This window comes from Aspergillus pseudoviridinutans (genome assembly GCF_018340605.1).
Source record: "Aspergillus pseudoviridinutans IFM 55266 DNA, scaffold_3, whole genome shotgun sequence".
Classification (NCBI taxonomy): Eukaryota; Fungi; Ascomycota; class Eurotiomycetes; order Eurotiales; family Aspergillaceae; genus Aspergillus; species Aspergillus pseudoviridinutans.
Window position 1 is genome coordinate 1,548,172 of NW_025091283.1, and position 14,485 is coordinate 1,562,656.

Sequence of the window (14,485 nt, forward strand, 5' to 3'; positions counted from 1 at the left end):
CGCCAACATTAAACGAACGAAAAGTCTAGGCTCATGCATGTAGTCAATTTGTCGACTTGAACCAACTTCCATTCTTCTTCCATTTCTGCCCAGGCCATCATCTCTTCATATCCATCTTGTCAGACTTCTCTACTTCTCACCTCTCTCATTGCTAGTAGCTATTACCATGGGATCTTGTAATGATTGCTGGGTAGGGAAATCGGGCAATGACGGGAGCTTCCGTACAGATCTTTCAGTCAAATGTTAGGGCTTTGCTCCAAATTGGATGGTTGCTAACATCGTTCCTCCACAAGCTTAGTGGAAGTAACAATCAATGTTTATAATGGGTTAAGATACGAAGTACGGGGTCCAATCGTCCATATATATGATGGTTGACTTCAAACCAAGCTCGCCAATGGCTACAAGCGCAAGGACAGCGCCCAGAGGGGCTTTGTTGGTAGGCTTTCTGTCTGAACTTACCGACTGGTAACAATATAACTCCCAGTATGAAAACGAGATTCAAGCAAGCGAACTACTGATGGAACTGCAGGCAAAACATAGAGTTTGCTCACAAATACCCACATCACTGCCCAGGATCCGCCAATCGGCCGGGAATCGTCGATGAATTACCAGTAATAATTATCCAGCTTGACACAAGATGAAATTGAGCACTTGTCTTTGGTTCTGGCAATGCTCATGATGATTGCATCCAGCACATCATTTCGGGTTCGCCATTCGTATTTTTCTCCCTTTTCGGTGGTTTTGGGAGAAAAGCAAACAACAGGGAAAAGCCAGGTCCGAGACTGTGCTACAGGAAATCTGACCGCAACTCTTCACCAGGTCGTGTGCCGTCCAACGATGATGTGTCAGTCATTCTCTGCCTGGATGATGTTTATTAAGTGGCAAAGTTCATCTCCTTTGTGCCAGCCGGCTTTTCGGATGCACCTGGAAGCGTAGGTACTGGAGGATAAGAGCACCCAGCAACAACTGCAGAGAAGAGCCTTGTCGAGGCTCGTGTTCCCAGACATTCCTACATATATGGTCCAATGGTTCGACGGGTTCCAACGCAAACATATGCGCGACCCTAGGCGCCCTGCAGCCTGCAATTATGGCATGCACTCAGATGCCCCGGAGCTGAACCCAGCAATCAACCCTCCGTCACTATTGATCACTGGAGATGGATCACTTATCCTATTGTGCCATTGTTTGATCTCTCATTCATCTATATGGGACACAGGCACAAGCATCTCAGGACGGTTGCTGAGAGAGACCAAACCTCGCAACCCTTTCCTGTTACACTATGAAAAACAAAAGTTCAAGGACAAGAAATATATGCAGTGATTGCTTGCCCAGACATGGTATCCAGATGAGCCTTCTCCCTCCCGCACCCTAAGTGTGACAGTGGTTAATGTTCAAGTACCTATGCGATCTCATTATGATTGCCTAGGATCAGCAACTAAGAAGTCTATTAGGTCTGTACTGATGTGTTCTGTGTGTTATCTACTATTCTGGAAGCACGAGCAGCAAGCTTCACAGACCTAATACTGTCAATATCACCATGTTCAATCTTCCTCTCATTTTATATGCTGGCCAATGAACTAATAAAGAAGCTCAAACTGACCATTATATTATGGAAAGGTGGCAATGTGACCTTTTTCACCCTCTGATACCCCCTCCTTTCTTCATATTATTATTCTGCTTCCTGTCTCCTGTAAAGTCTAACGTTGGATCCCTGCCCTTTTCACAGCTCCGGCTCTGTTGTTGTGATTTTGCCGCTTATATTTCCATTAACTCGAATATTTGTTCTTCTGACGCTGCAGCTCACTGCGCTTTGTCGCAAAGGAGCTTCCCTCTGCATACATGGTACCTGACAGGCTGGTTCTGGCCTACCCTCATAGCTGCTCAATCCTCGACCCCACCTGGTCCTAGGGCATCTAGCGTTTCAACACACCTATGTTTAGGGTTCTAGCTTCTGTCCTTTTCTTTTTTTTCAGGGATTGCAGCAGCTGTATTCGTTCCCTCGAAGCTCCATCAGGGGTGACCTTGCATCGCTGTCGGATACGGTTGTTATGGCTTCTTTCTTAGTATGGCAGTTCTCTTCATGCGAGTCATACTGACTGGGTCAGGGATGGGCTCGAACCTTTCAGACATATATTTAGTTGTCGGCTTATTTCAATATCTCCAGGTGTGCTCTGCTGCAATTGATTCTGCCCCAAACCCTCTTTGGTGCTGCCCCGTTCATAAATGCGAGCGGTTTGCTTAAATATCTACCGACGTCAGGAACAGGTCTTCCAGATATCAACAACTAGGGTGAGTCCCTCTATGTCTATATGTTTTTCAGTACATCCTCTTGTATAGTTATTCTGTCATGACATGTCTTGAGGTATCAGGAAGACCTGGCATACGTCCACAATCATTACCCATTGTCGCCTGCGAGCTACGCTTACACCGTGTTCAACCAGCGAAGCTACAACAGTCCATCAACATGAGCGGCTTTAGTAGGCGTATCACTGAGGGTCATGACAACTATTTAGTGAATCAGCAGATTGCTCTACCCATCTCTTATAGTCATGCGGATAGCCATGATTTCACCAGCAATGGCACGGCACCACATCATTTCTCGCAACAAACGTTCAGTTCATACGCATCTCAAATCGGACCCGCCTACACTCAGGCCGGCTTACCCCCCGGCATCAATCAATCATCTACGCACTCCATCCCGGTCGCCCCAGAAGATGAAGTTGTGCAGCACCAACCCGTACAATGTGCACGGCAAATGCGGTATTTGCAGTCGCCGAGGTATCTACGTCTTCATGAAACAATCAGTGAGATAGGAATAGAGAGCCAGGAATCCGTCAATGAGAACACGATGCTGTCAGAGCCAGTTATTCCTCCATTGGAGGGTTTTCCTAGCGTGAGGGAATTTGATCAATTGATAAGATGGTTAGTTCTTTCATACCAGGCGCTCAATTCACCCTCTGAAGTACTCCCACTTACGTGGTACAACAGTTATGTGAATGATCTCTCAGTTAAGAAACAAGACAAGGCATTGATACATGCCAGGAGAGCACGGAACATCAGGACTGTGCTGATCGACCCAAAAGATACTGCCATTGAATCAGCCCAATTCAGGTACCTTTCCCTGGTCCCAAGCTCCTGGCCCAATCTTCCTGCCCTTGGGTGTGTCAGTCTGGGCACTTGCTTGACTTTCTCCTGATGATGGGAAACGCTGCTAAGTTGTTGAGAATAGATTCTGGGTGAAAAAGATGTTCAAACTTCAAATTATTGGCGTTGAATCCTCAAATGTTTGTACTTCACCTGTTGAGTTCAAGAAGCCCTTTTGCACTAATATTGTGATTTGGTTCAAAGTGCGCAAAAATTATCTGTCACGAAGGAAAGCCTGTAGCCATTCGAGAAAAGCTCTTCAAAATACTCACAAGGGCACATCAGCAATGTCAGCATGGCGGTAGGGATAAAACATCAGCACAAGTTCGGCAAATATACTCCTGGTAAGCAATCCTTATCCCTATTGCTGAGGACGCTGTTCAATATCGTACCATGTCTGGAGTGAACCTACTATCCTCGATGATCCTCCTAACCAGTCTGAAGGGTCCCAAAAGAGCTCATTTCCCGATTCGTCAAGATATGTCCTACATGCCGAGTTCGTCGGGGTGGTGCACGATTGACGCCCCCTAGTTCAAGCAGAAGCTCCCCTCGACGTGAGCCTCCACGTCGTTCGCACAGACTTCCCTCCCCCCCAAATTGTAGGCGAGATTCGATTCTATATGGCCAGCCCACCCTGGAGAGGTCGCAAGCAGACTATTTGAGTCAATTGAATGGTCACGCTGGTTACTCAGATAATTATCATGACTCAGTTGGACGGTCCGGCCTCATTACAGGTTCTGTGAGATCGCTGAGCGGAGCATCGGTGGCCAACCTGCCAAGTCCTTTGTCCATGACATTGGATGCCTTCCACGGCAGTGACTTGTCTCAACTCAGTTATGGCCCGGCATATGCGACTGCGAATGATCAGGCGAACCATCGAGACTTCTAATCTTTTGAATTTGAACAGGTCAAAGTATCCTATTATCCAGCAGCCTTAAACATGGGTTTGCGGACCGTCTGATTCCACGCTATGTGAGATTCAGACCCTGCAGAATAATTTTAAATATCTGAAGATCTGCTCATTTTCATTCTCTTAGTATGTCTACATTGTACCAGGTGCTCAGATTCTCCATGGTTGTGCAAGTACAAGTGAAAGAGGATAAATGCCTGCCCAGCACTGTTAAACTAGTGGTCTTGTTGCCCCGGGACCCAAAGATGTATACAGCATGTTGGCCGGCTACTGATGCACCAAAGATATAATTTGAAGGGAATCATGCTACTAACACGAGAAGGTCTGACTATCTATAAGATGGCAAGAAAGAAGCTAACAAGTGATGTGCGACTGCATCTGGCTCCTGTCTTGGCTCATGTCACCCCATGCACACCGCATATATAGAATGAAATGTCAGAGAAAATCGGTTGTTTTCACTTGCATTAGATCATTAATGTGCCCAGCATGTATAAAGATCCCTACAGGCTGCAGGTGCAAGGTAACAATGCAGAATTAGGAGGCTGGTTGAGCTTGTAAAATGATGTATACAATACATATCTAACCCTTGTACTTTCAAAGGGCTTCTAATGATAGACATACACAATGATGTAGGGAAGACATGATCTGTTCAGAGTAATATGAACTGATTCATTCATCAGAATCACGGGGGAAATCGTGCTTCTACCCTTCTGTATCGGCTAGATCACCACCCATCTGAACCGCCCTGTCGCCACTTAGACCGGGAGGGAGAACTTTTTCCCTTTCATTACCCTGTTCTCCATTAGCCTAACGCTAAGAATGATGCGAGGGCTATTGACTCACTTCGTGTAATAGATGTAGAAAAAGTCCGAATACAGGAGCGTCTGGACTATACCTGCCACGACGGGTATCGGCTGGAAGCGGTTCTCTGCGAAGTAACGATAAACCCAATTAGGTATATAGAGGGCGCGGTAGAGTCCCAGGGCAAAGAGGTAATGTGTGGTGATAGTGTCTGCTTCTCCGGTGCGCTGGAGCATAAAAAGCTGTGGAAGGATAGCGACGGATTCAAGCCATATGGAAAAGGTCCAGAGTATCTTGAGAAACGTTAGAGGAAGCACAGGCCTCTTTATTTCTGAGAAAGTAACAGACCTCCGAAATGCTGTAATCATGTGGGAATAGGACGGCCAAGATAGCACTGATCCCTAGAAGGTATTGGACTTTAAATGTGTCCAAATTGGGATCCCGGGTGGGTTTGTAATCGTTGAGCATTAGGTAGATAATGTAAGCCGACGAGCATATGAACAGGACTTTAAAGGTGGTGTTGTATAAGGAGTCGGTGAGAGTCCAGAATAAATCTAGGCCGTCATAATGGTTAATGAAAGCTCTCATAGGGCAGCGCAAAGGACTCACCGAGATAGCGTGTGAGAAAGACCAGCAGATACAAAACTTGTGATTTGAAAGATAAACCAGAGCAGCTCTACATTTCTGCGTCAGATAATATCAACGTAATAAATCGGAATGTCGTACACTAGAAGACTTCATCTTATGCAAAAGGATGAAGATGGATATTAGATGAGAAAAATCAGCTATTAAGTATATCAGTTTGATAGAGCCGTTTGATGAGATCTGACTACTGTAGCTCACCTGATAACCTGAAAATATTCATACTGGTCAAATGAACTTCCTAGCAAAAGCCGGAAGTTGAAAATCTGCGAGTCTTGATAGAGATGGATTGGGAGCAGGTATTCAATCACATCCACAATGAAGAGGATGTCAATATTCAGCACTCATAGAGGCAATTGCAAGTCGCTGAGTGAGTGGGTAAAGTCATCCACGCAGACGTGATGGTATTACACAGTTTGCAAAAGTGGACACTGGATATTAAGATATTGACACGAAGCCTCAGCTTGCGCGCCAAGGCCCGACCCGACGCGTTGCGTAGTTATGCTACAATTGTCAATAGGTCGGTCCGAATGATATTCCATACTACAGAGACCCACCTCATTCTTTTCACTAGTCTACTTAGTACCTGCTGGCTATACGATATATCATTTCCAGAAAGTTGAATATTCTGATGCGAAGGCTAAATAATTTGATATCCGACCCTCTCATCTGATCATTGAAGTTTTCCACTCCACGCATGTTTTGTGAAAGGTAGTTTTAACTCAGGCATAGGATCGAATCACCAAAAAGGAGTTTGTAATTTGACCCCCAGGTTCTCATTAAAATGTGGTACTTGTATGCATACTCTCGCCATCAGTAATACATAGCAAATGACCCTCTGCTAGCTCACTCTTCAATGCACAGATAGAGCTCTCTCTATCTAGCCTCTCCCAGTCTCTAATGACAAGGTGCTTCAGCCTTTGGCTATCTGCAATTTGTTCAAATAACCGTTCTTTGTCCATCTCTAACTGGGCAAGCCGCTTTTCCACAGTAGAATCTAGGTCGTACGCCAGAAGTCTGCCTCCTGGGACAATTGTATTGATGCCGGCAAGGTAATTGGTGGGCCTTTGGCGAGGATAAGACGTCCCAGATAAGCTATTTTGCCGATAGATATGCTGCCGATCAGAGTCAACACTGGGTCCAGTCGGGATGTGGCCATGACGCGGCCCTGTGGGAGGAGTTGCTTGCGAGATTGACATGTGTCCACGACGAGTAGAACGAGCAAAATCCTTCGGATTCAAATTTCCGCGAGGGCGAGTCGGGGCAGAAAGTAGGGATACCATGGAGCCCCGAGTGCTAAATGACGGCTTGGGCCCTGCAGATATGTTGGGCGTTGCAGCCTGGCCATAGGACCTCTGTCCACTTTGAGGGGTAGCGCCGGAAATTGCATCAGCAGACTCCGGGTTATTCTCTGTACGGCCCAACATGGAGTCCGAGACACCACGGTCATTTGAAAGTGCAGTGATTTGCACCGAAGCTGGCGGCGTATCTGTTGCATCTCCTTGACTTTTGTGTTCATTTGACGAGATTGTTTCAGCTTGACGAGATGAGGAATGATCAGAAGATACGGACAGGCGGCGCTGCGGAAAGTCTCGAATGACTGGTGACCCGCTTCTCGATTCGCGCACCGCCGGCCTGGTCGCGTCATTCAAAGGGGATGAACGCCTTGAGTCCGAACGAGAGCTAGAGGTTGAATTGTGGATAGTTGAAGCAGCCCAAGTCGAAGGTAAAGGCCGTGCCTGGCTTGTATTGTTATCTGGACGACGATCTCGGAACTCCTGCGAAGAACTCCGTCGACGATGACTTGTCGTCAGGGGAGTGATATCACTGGCACGACCTGGACCCCGCCTCAGGGGAGACGCAGATTTTTTGTAGCGATCGACAGTCGGTGGGTAGCGCTCTCGTTTCGAGTACGTGAAGTCTTGCCTAGGAGGGCTCTGGTCTCGCCGTCTAGGGGTAGATCGACCGCGAGAGCTATCACGAGGGCGGTCATCATACGGTGAACGCGGACGCCATCCAATTTGAGGCGATCGCAGGCGTGCATCTCGTCTAGGCGAGAATCTCCTTGGAGCACTGTTTGCAAATAGTCCAGGATCGGAGTCTCTGTGCCGGTAAGGTGGACTTCGAGAATGACGTCTGAAAGGCAACGGTGAACGACTTCTTAAACGACCGTAGTGTCGACTAGAGGAGGGCACCCATGTATCAGCGACAAGCCGAGGTGAACGAGTTCGTGTCGGGGATGTGTGACGACTGTAGCCTCGAGGAGCTGGCGGTCGATAGCTCTCCCTACCACGATGATCTTCGAACCTAGCAAGATAGACCACGTTAGGCAAAGGATTGTCTCGGAGGAAATATCAACGAAAACCCTACCTTCTACTGCGTTCCCAGTCCATGTTGCTCAAAGCTCCGCGACGTTTAATGTAATGTGGCTATAACAGTGTGCAACAGCTGTCATCTGCTTATATGTAATGATAATTTTTTCCAACAATGACAATATAGGCAACAATCCTTTCGACAAGATGGAGCTGATGGGTGTTCAGTTTGAGAGAGGAATCTGTATCTATTCTATGAAATGTAACAGCCGTACCCCATATTTTACATTGGCTACAAGAAAGACTGAAGGTCACGTGTGATTGGACTCTCTGTAACCAATCAAATCAAATTACATTGAAGCTATCAAACATCTCTTATCGTGGCGAAGGCTTATATAATAATAATCTTAGCCATCAATCAAAGTTTCCTCATTTAGTTTAGCCCTAGTGCCTCGTCCTTCAGGCCTTGGTTCTCTGTTTCTCTGTTTCTCTGCTACTTTCCTACCCCTGAAGCTTCTACTTCCTAAGCCTTCCACTGCCTTAGCGACATCTATCTATGATCTCCTATTTAGAGCCGCCCTTATCTATATATAGAATACGGAGTATAATTCTGCTGGAGTATGGCGCTGCTGTTATAGGGCTGCCTACTACCGTCATAGCCCTCGCCCATATATATGATTCCCCTTAGCCATTGCCAGTTACTGCATCCCATTTGTTACTACCTTGGGTAAGTATAAGGCTATGTGGAATCAGTAGCAAGAGGTTAGTTACTATAGTAGCATTTAAAATAAATATTACGCCATCAAAAATTGACGCTCTGAGACCATAAGGTACTTAGTAAGATGGTGATCGCCATAGGCCCGAACCCTGTGCTAGTGAGCGGAGCAAAGCTGAGGTTAATTCGGCGTAGCCAGCCTGTCATTCATAGTACAGAAAAACCGTGCAATTCTAGGACAATAGGTAACCAGCTTAAACTATACTCTATGGGAAAATCCCTTTGGAGACTATTTGCTCAACCCAGTGACTGTGATTCTATTGTCCGACCAGATACTTGGCAGACTTGGGAAGTCTAATAAGAACGGGCGGCTATTATGAGCAGCAAATGGCTCTTTAAGATTAGACATTGGACATTGTTTAGATAACGCGCTAAAAGAGGGACGCGATGGTACAGCTACCTATGTTGTCGTTCAGAACCGGGCATCAATGTTTTGTTCGTCGATCCTCTTCCTTTTTCAATCTCTTCCGACTCTCATAAGCGATCATATCACTCAAGTCTTCTTGGAAATCCCAGTTGGGATTGGTCTCTTGGTGCTTATGTGACTCGTAAAGATTCCGAAGGTTTTCTTTACTCATCCCATCGCTCACTTGCAATGCGTCTGGGTCAACCGACACGTCGACATCACCAGGCTTCTTCCGTTTTCGATTTGGGTCCTCAGCACCGAGCATAGGCAAGCCCTCCGGAGGCGCCTTGAGATCGTACACTCTGTCGGCTCCAAAGAACCCCTGTACGTGGGCTTGTTTCTCTGGGATGACCTGAAAAGCACTCCGACGTCCCACATGTTCCTCCGTCTGGGTACCTCGATAATTCTTGCGCACGTCAAACTCGCCTGCAACGTTCTCTGCCCCAATATATTCCGATGGAACGCTTGACACTATACCACCAGGTGTCTCCAATCCGCTGGGGGTCTGCAAGCCTGTTTCAGTATCCACATCGTCCTCAGGTTCATCCTCGTTCTCCTCGCTCTCATCATCCGAAGGTTCAGATTCTTGCAACTCGCCCCATAGATCTCTTTCAACAGGTTCTCCTTGTTGAACAGTTTGCTGTGGTTGTAGCACACCAAAAATGTCGCCACCGTAAAGTGGCCGGTTATGTTCATCCACAGGCGGTTTGCCATACCCGCCAGGATGGTAGCCCCACATGGCACCTGGAGGCGGAGGAGCATTGAGACCAGGGATTTTCAGAGCCGGATATGACGGCGGAGGCCCATATCGTTGTTGGTTTATCAACCAGGGCGGAGGTGCACCAGGCGGCATATTGAGAGCTTCCTTCAGCTCAGCGCTGAGCTCACCAGGGCGTAAGTGTCTAAGGTTGGTCTCATATTCTTTGCCCTCATAGTAAACCTCACCGTAACGAGTCAATTCCGGTTTCGTCTGGAAGCGGAAAAACGCCTCATAAAGTTTCTGATAATCTATATCCAGTCTCCCCATTTTGGGCTGGACCCTTTCGCGTTGCCTTTGTTTCAGAGTTGCCTGTTCTTGTTTCTCCAAAGCAGCATCTCGCATTTCTGAGATACCCGTCTCCTGTATAAATTTAGGCAGGGCAAAAGGCGGTTTTTCAACCCCTCTCTTTGAAGACAGATACTCTCTTTTTAAAGACCAGTGAAGAGGCACGGGGACAACATTTCTGTGAGCCTTGATATGGACAAGAAGCCTTGGGTCGGGGGCGGACGTGTCCGTCCACTCGACGATTTCCGGTTTTCGAACCATTGCCTTGAGTTCTGCGACAGAAAGCTTCGTCAATTCTTTTCTCTTCTTTTTTGATAATTTCGGTCCCTTGTCATCTTCGTCCGGAATTTCATCGTCTTCATCGAAATAGACCTCCGGTTTCTCAGGCTGTGCCGATGGTCTTACTTCGTCCTCATTCTCGTCAAACTTTCTGGCAATATCCTTGTACATCTGCCATAGCGAATGGCCGGCGTCCAGGTCCACCTCCCAGGAAGTGCTATTGGCAGCATCGGGTTGGCCAACTAAACGCGGGCTCTGCGTTTCGGGTGCTTCATGGGATGCATCAGTATATTCCTCAATAGCCTATTTGATGTCAGATCTCATTTGACTGGATCGTATTGATGGTAAGTGGTTGCTTTCGGCTTACCTTCGTCTTCAAGGCCTTTTTCCTGGCCCTTCTTAGTTGATTCTTGCTCGGTTTCATGATCTGAATTCAACCAGGACAGAAGAGGTATACCAGAAATAATAATAGCGTCAGTGTGACTTTTTCAACTGTGTTGAATATAAACGTAATCACTGACGCGACTTGCAAGTCCTGCTAGAGCGCTGATGATGGTTAAAATGAAGTTAGTGCCAAGAGTTCAGTTTGCCATTCTAGCTAGTTAGCTAGTTATCCGCTCCCGTTCTGACTAACGCAGGCTGCCACGCTGAAAGAGACAAGGTCCGATGATACCCAGCGTTGCAAACTTGCAGGTTGCAGTATAAGTCGTGGTTCGACTCCGGCTGAACCCTACTGATCTACACTATCCTAAGCGCTAGGAGCAGGTTCGATTATTTGTTCAAACTTGTACTTATGGTAACCTTTCATTTAGTGGTTATATATTGACGCAAGTGCATTGTTATAGCTTGTGAATCATCTGCGACAAGAAACTGCATCAACACGGCGTAGCGATGTTCACTTTATACTTTAAACAGCCAAATCAGACTTCCGGGGCTTATAGAGGTATTTCTGTAACCAATATTCTTTCTTCTTCCTTCCGGGTTTTCAGCTTGTTCGGCAACCCTGACCTGCGGAGTTTTTCCAATTATCTATATGTCTAACCCATATGTCGAGGGCTTCCTTACTAGGTTCGCCCAGATCAGGTTCGTTTGAGTCTTACCTAGGCCGCGATACTTCGACACTGGATAAAGAGCATTGGCGATATCTCGCCGCCAGTACGTGTTCGAACAACCGCATCAGAGTATAACATATGTGCAAATGAGGAATTTGATCATGCCCAGTTTTGAATATAAATTTCCGAAATATACAATACAATAAGTACTCAGTACGACCAGCATGTGAATCGAAGCGAAAAAGGCGCTGTTGACGTAAAGTGGATGCGCGTACGCCATTAGCCCAATCTCGAACGCCTTCTTCGGAACATAGCAGCTCACGAGTCGTTGACTCGGGGAGGGCAACACTGATCAGGCAAGCTTTGTGAGATGGGTTCATACCGGAGCGGGAAGACGTCCTGGATATCTTGAAAGGGATTTGAGGTAACAATGAAGGCGAACTATACACAAGTCTAAACGCAGTATCTCGCTGTAAGGTGTGTGAAAGGATAGCAAGCTGAGACGCGTCTTATGTATGGCGACCACATAGGACATGGGGACTCCACTATGGCACTGGCTATTTCTTCTTCTTCGCCGATCGTGATTCTGTATACCGGTCAGCATGAGTCTTTGAACGAGTATAAGTGTCATACCAGCTGCAGATCTCTTTTTCTTAGGCCTTCCCTTCCCCCTCAGTTTTGCTCTAGGCGTAATCAGCGATCAAGGTTTTACCCGGAGTGTTAGTTGTGACCTACATTTGAATGGCCTCTTCCCGATCGTCCTCATACTCGTCGAAGACGGTCAAGCCGAGCGGACGATAGGCATCCTGCAAGTCACGGAATGAAACAGTCTTTCTGGGATACCACGCCGCCAGTGAAGGTCCTCGCAGTCGCTGGCGTAGAATTTTATTGCCCAGTCGCAGCCGCTGGGGATTAAAATTGAGTGAGAATATACGACATTGAGTCTCGAGATCATCAGCAAGGTAACGCAATATAAGGCCACGGGATAATTCGGCAGCATACCTTGGCCAACTCAAGTATCCGGCTACATGAAGCTGCCATTTTTGCTGTGGAGCCCAGTTTCAAGTTTGGAAGTTCCAGTGCACGATGAGTGAAAGACGGTGGTTGCGATAACGGATCATGTGACTGATGTGTGGGATAGTTCCTCCCTACCGAATAGTGCTGAAGATAAGAGAACACCGCGAGTTAACAACCTAAGTCTCGGAATTCTTAATGGATCTGAAAAGAAAATCTGTTTTCGATCCACCTTCGGGTGACGACGGCAGAAAGATCAAGTCTCGCACTGCCTCGAAGGGCCCCTTACAGGAAGCTGATCAATCTTCATTGGCCTGTCGCATCGGGAGAGAGGCTCAAAAGGCGCCTTCTGATGGCGAAAGCTCATTGACGCAGGATCAGCGTTCTCGCCTATCCCTGCTAAAAACTTTGACTCGGGAGCTTGTGAACTCTGTTGATCTAAGGGATCATGCTGGGCATGATGTTACAAATGCCATTATCGAGTTGGACAAGGCTTTGCGCCGTGCAAAGACTGCTGTGTCGCCCATCAGCCGTCCTGACAATAACTCCGTCGAATTCACCCGTACGCAAGAAAATGGAAATTCCTTCTGCATACCCGAATTACCTCCTATTCTGGATAGTTCACTGGAATTGGCGGTCTTTACACATCCCGGCTTGAGTAAGGATTCGAAGTCGACTTACGATCGCCTTGAGATACTCGGAGATGCTTATATAGAGCTGATCGCTACGCAGCTCATTTGGAGCAGGTTTGAGGATCTTTCTTCCGGTCAGATTTCGCAAATAAGGGAGCTTCTGGTCAAGAATGAGACGCTGTCGGAGTTTGCGACATTATACGGGCTCGACGGCAGGGCGTCGATACCACAGGACTTGCTTAACCAGCCCAGGCGATGGACCAAGACTAAAGGTGACATCTTCGAGGCTTATGTAGCTGCGGTTATTTTGTCTCGTCCGGCTGATGGTTATCATATTGCTGAACAATGGTTGACACAGCTATGGCTTCCAAGGCTCACAGATACTGTGATACGGCGGACTGCTTTGGATGCAAAGGAGACCCTTGCAAAGAAAATCATGGGAAAAGGAGTTAAGCTCAAATATGTTGACGAGCGTTCACCTGTACAGTTAAGAGGTGGGATGCAGACTTTCTATGTTGGTGTTTACCTTACTGGTTGGGGCTGGCAAAATAAGCATCTAGGCTCTGGTCATGGACCTAGTAAAGCAGTTGCAGGGGATGCAGCTGCACGGCAAGCCCTGTTGAATGAGCCTCTTATAGATAGTATTTCTCGGGTAAAGAAAACTCATGAATTAACAAAAATATAAGGTGTTAAACATAAATATTCATTGCTAGTAGTATAAACTTAGTTCTGGTTATTAGATTAATCTACTAGATTATGTGCACATATAATATACCTATTATAACTATATGTTATTTAATTACTTAGTAGCTAGCTAGTGTGATATTAATAGGTATGTATGTGGCTTCAAGAAGGCCTATCAGGTGTGTAGGGATATCTACTAGTTATTATCATTATATGTATAGTTACTTGCTTATTTACACCTTAAATTCCTTTATATCTTAGGTAAAATTATAAAGGGGAGCTATAATCCTTTAATATTAATAAGATATATATAGTAGCTACTGACCTACATCATATTCTTATATATGTTAAAATACTCCTACTATAATATTATTCTATCTAATAATACATCTAGATGAATTATTATATTATATAATACTTAATTCTAGGAATGCTTAACAACCTGCTAAAAATTTAATCTAGATTATACTAAAATTAGAAGATATAGTCTTATAATTATTAAAAATATTTTGAATACTTTGATTTTATTTTTGTAGATTGATTATTTTTAACATTCTTAGACTAATCTAGATATGTATAATAATAATAATTTTATTATAAATATTATAGACTACTCTAGGCCTTTTAAAAAATAACTAATAATATAATTAACAAACTAAATATAAAGAATAAGACAATATTATTTAAACTATTTAAACTATTAAAACTATTAAAACTATTAAAACTATTAAAACTATTAAAACTATTAAAACTATTAAAACTATTAAAACTATTAAAACTATTAAAACT

At 45.6% G+C, this 14,485-nt stretch overlaps 5 protein-coding genes across 5 annotated transcripts; 1 reads left to right on the top strand and 4 right to left on the bottom strand.

Annotated features, from left to right (window-relative positions):
- Window positions 1–4,809: 4,809 nt before the first annotated feature.
- On the bottom strand, window positions 4,810–5,323 carry Asppvi_004290 (endoplasmic reticulum retention protein; the record flags this gene model as incomplete). Its single annotated transcript, XM_043300245.1, has 3 exons — window positions 4,810–4,846; window positions 4,898–5,148; window positions 5,204–5,323. 3 exons carry the CDS (start codon window positions 5,321–5,323, stop codon window positions 4,810–4,812), a joined length of 408 nt encoding a protein of 135 aa, XP_043156180.1.
- A 953-nt stretch (window positions 5,324–6,276) lies between these two features.
- Asppvi_004291 (uncharacterized protein) lies at window positions 6,277–7,890 on the bottom strand (the record flags this gene model as incomplete). Its single annotated transcript, XM_043300246.1, has 2 exons — window positions 6,277–7,804; window positions 7,868–7,890. The coding sequence occupies 2 exons, from the start codon at window positions 7,888–7,890 to the stop codon at window positions 6,277–6,279; spliced, it is 1,551 nt and encodes a 516-aa protein (XP_043156181.1).
- Window positions 7,891–9,009: 1,119 nt separating this feature from the next.
- Asppvi_004292 (U2 snRNP complex subunit CUS1) lies at window positions 9,010–10,738 on the bottom strand (the record flags this gene model as incomplete). The annotated part of the gene is made up of 2 exons (XM_043300247.1): window positions 9,010–10,617; window positions 10,682–10,738. 2 exons carry the CDS (start codon window positions 10,736–10,738, stop codon window positions 9,010–9,012), a joined length of 1,665 nt encoding a protein of 554 aa, XP_043156182.1.
- Window positions 10,739–11,923: 1,185 nt separating this feature from the next.
- On the bottom strand, window positions 11,924–12,407 carry Asppvi_004293 (mitochondrial 37S ribosomal protein mS33; the record flags this gene model as incomplete). Its single annotated transcript, XM_043300248.1, has 4 exons — window positions 11,924–11,952; window positions 12,000–12,049; window positions 12,102–12,271; window positions 12,369–12,407. The coding sequence occupies 4 exons, from the start codon at window positions 12,405–12,407 to the stop codon at window positions 11,924–11,926; spliced, it is 288 nt and encodes a 95-aa protein (XP_043156183.1).
- A 171-nt stretch (window positions 12,408–12,578) lies between these two features.
- Window positions 12,579–13,697, top strand: Asppvi_004294 (ribonuclease III; the record flags this gene model as incomplete). The annotated part of the gene is made up of 1 exon (XM_043300249.1): window positions 12,579–13,697. One exon carries the CDS (start codon window positions 12,579–12,581, stop codon window positions 13,695–13,697), a length of 1,119 nt encoding a protein of 372 aa, XP_043156184.1.
- Between the last annotated feature and the right edge of the window lie 788 nt (window positions 13,698–14,485).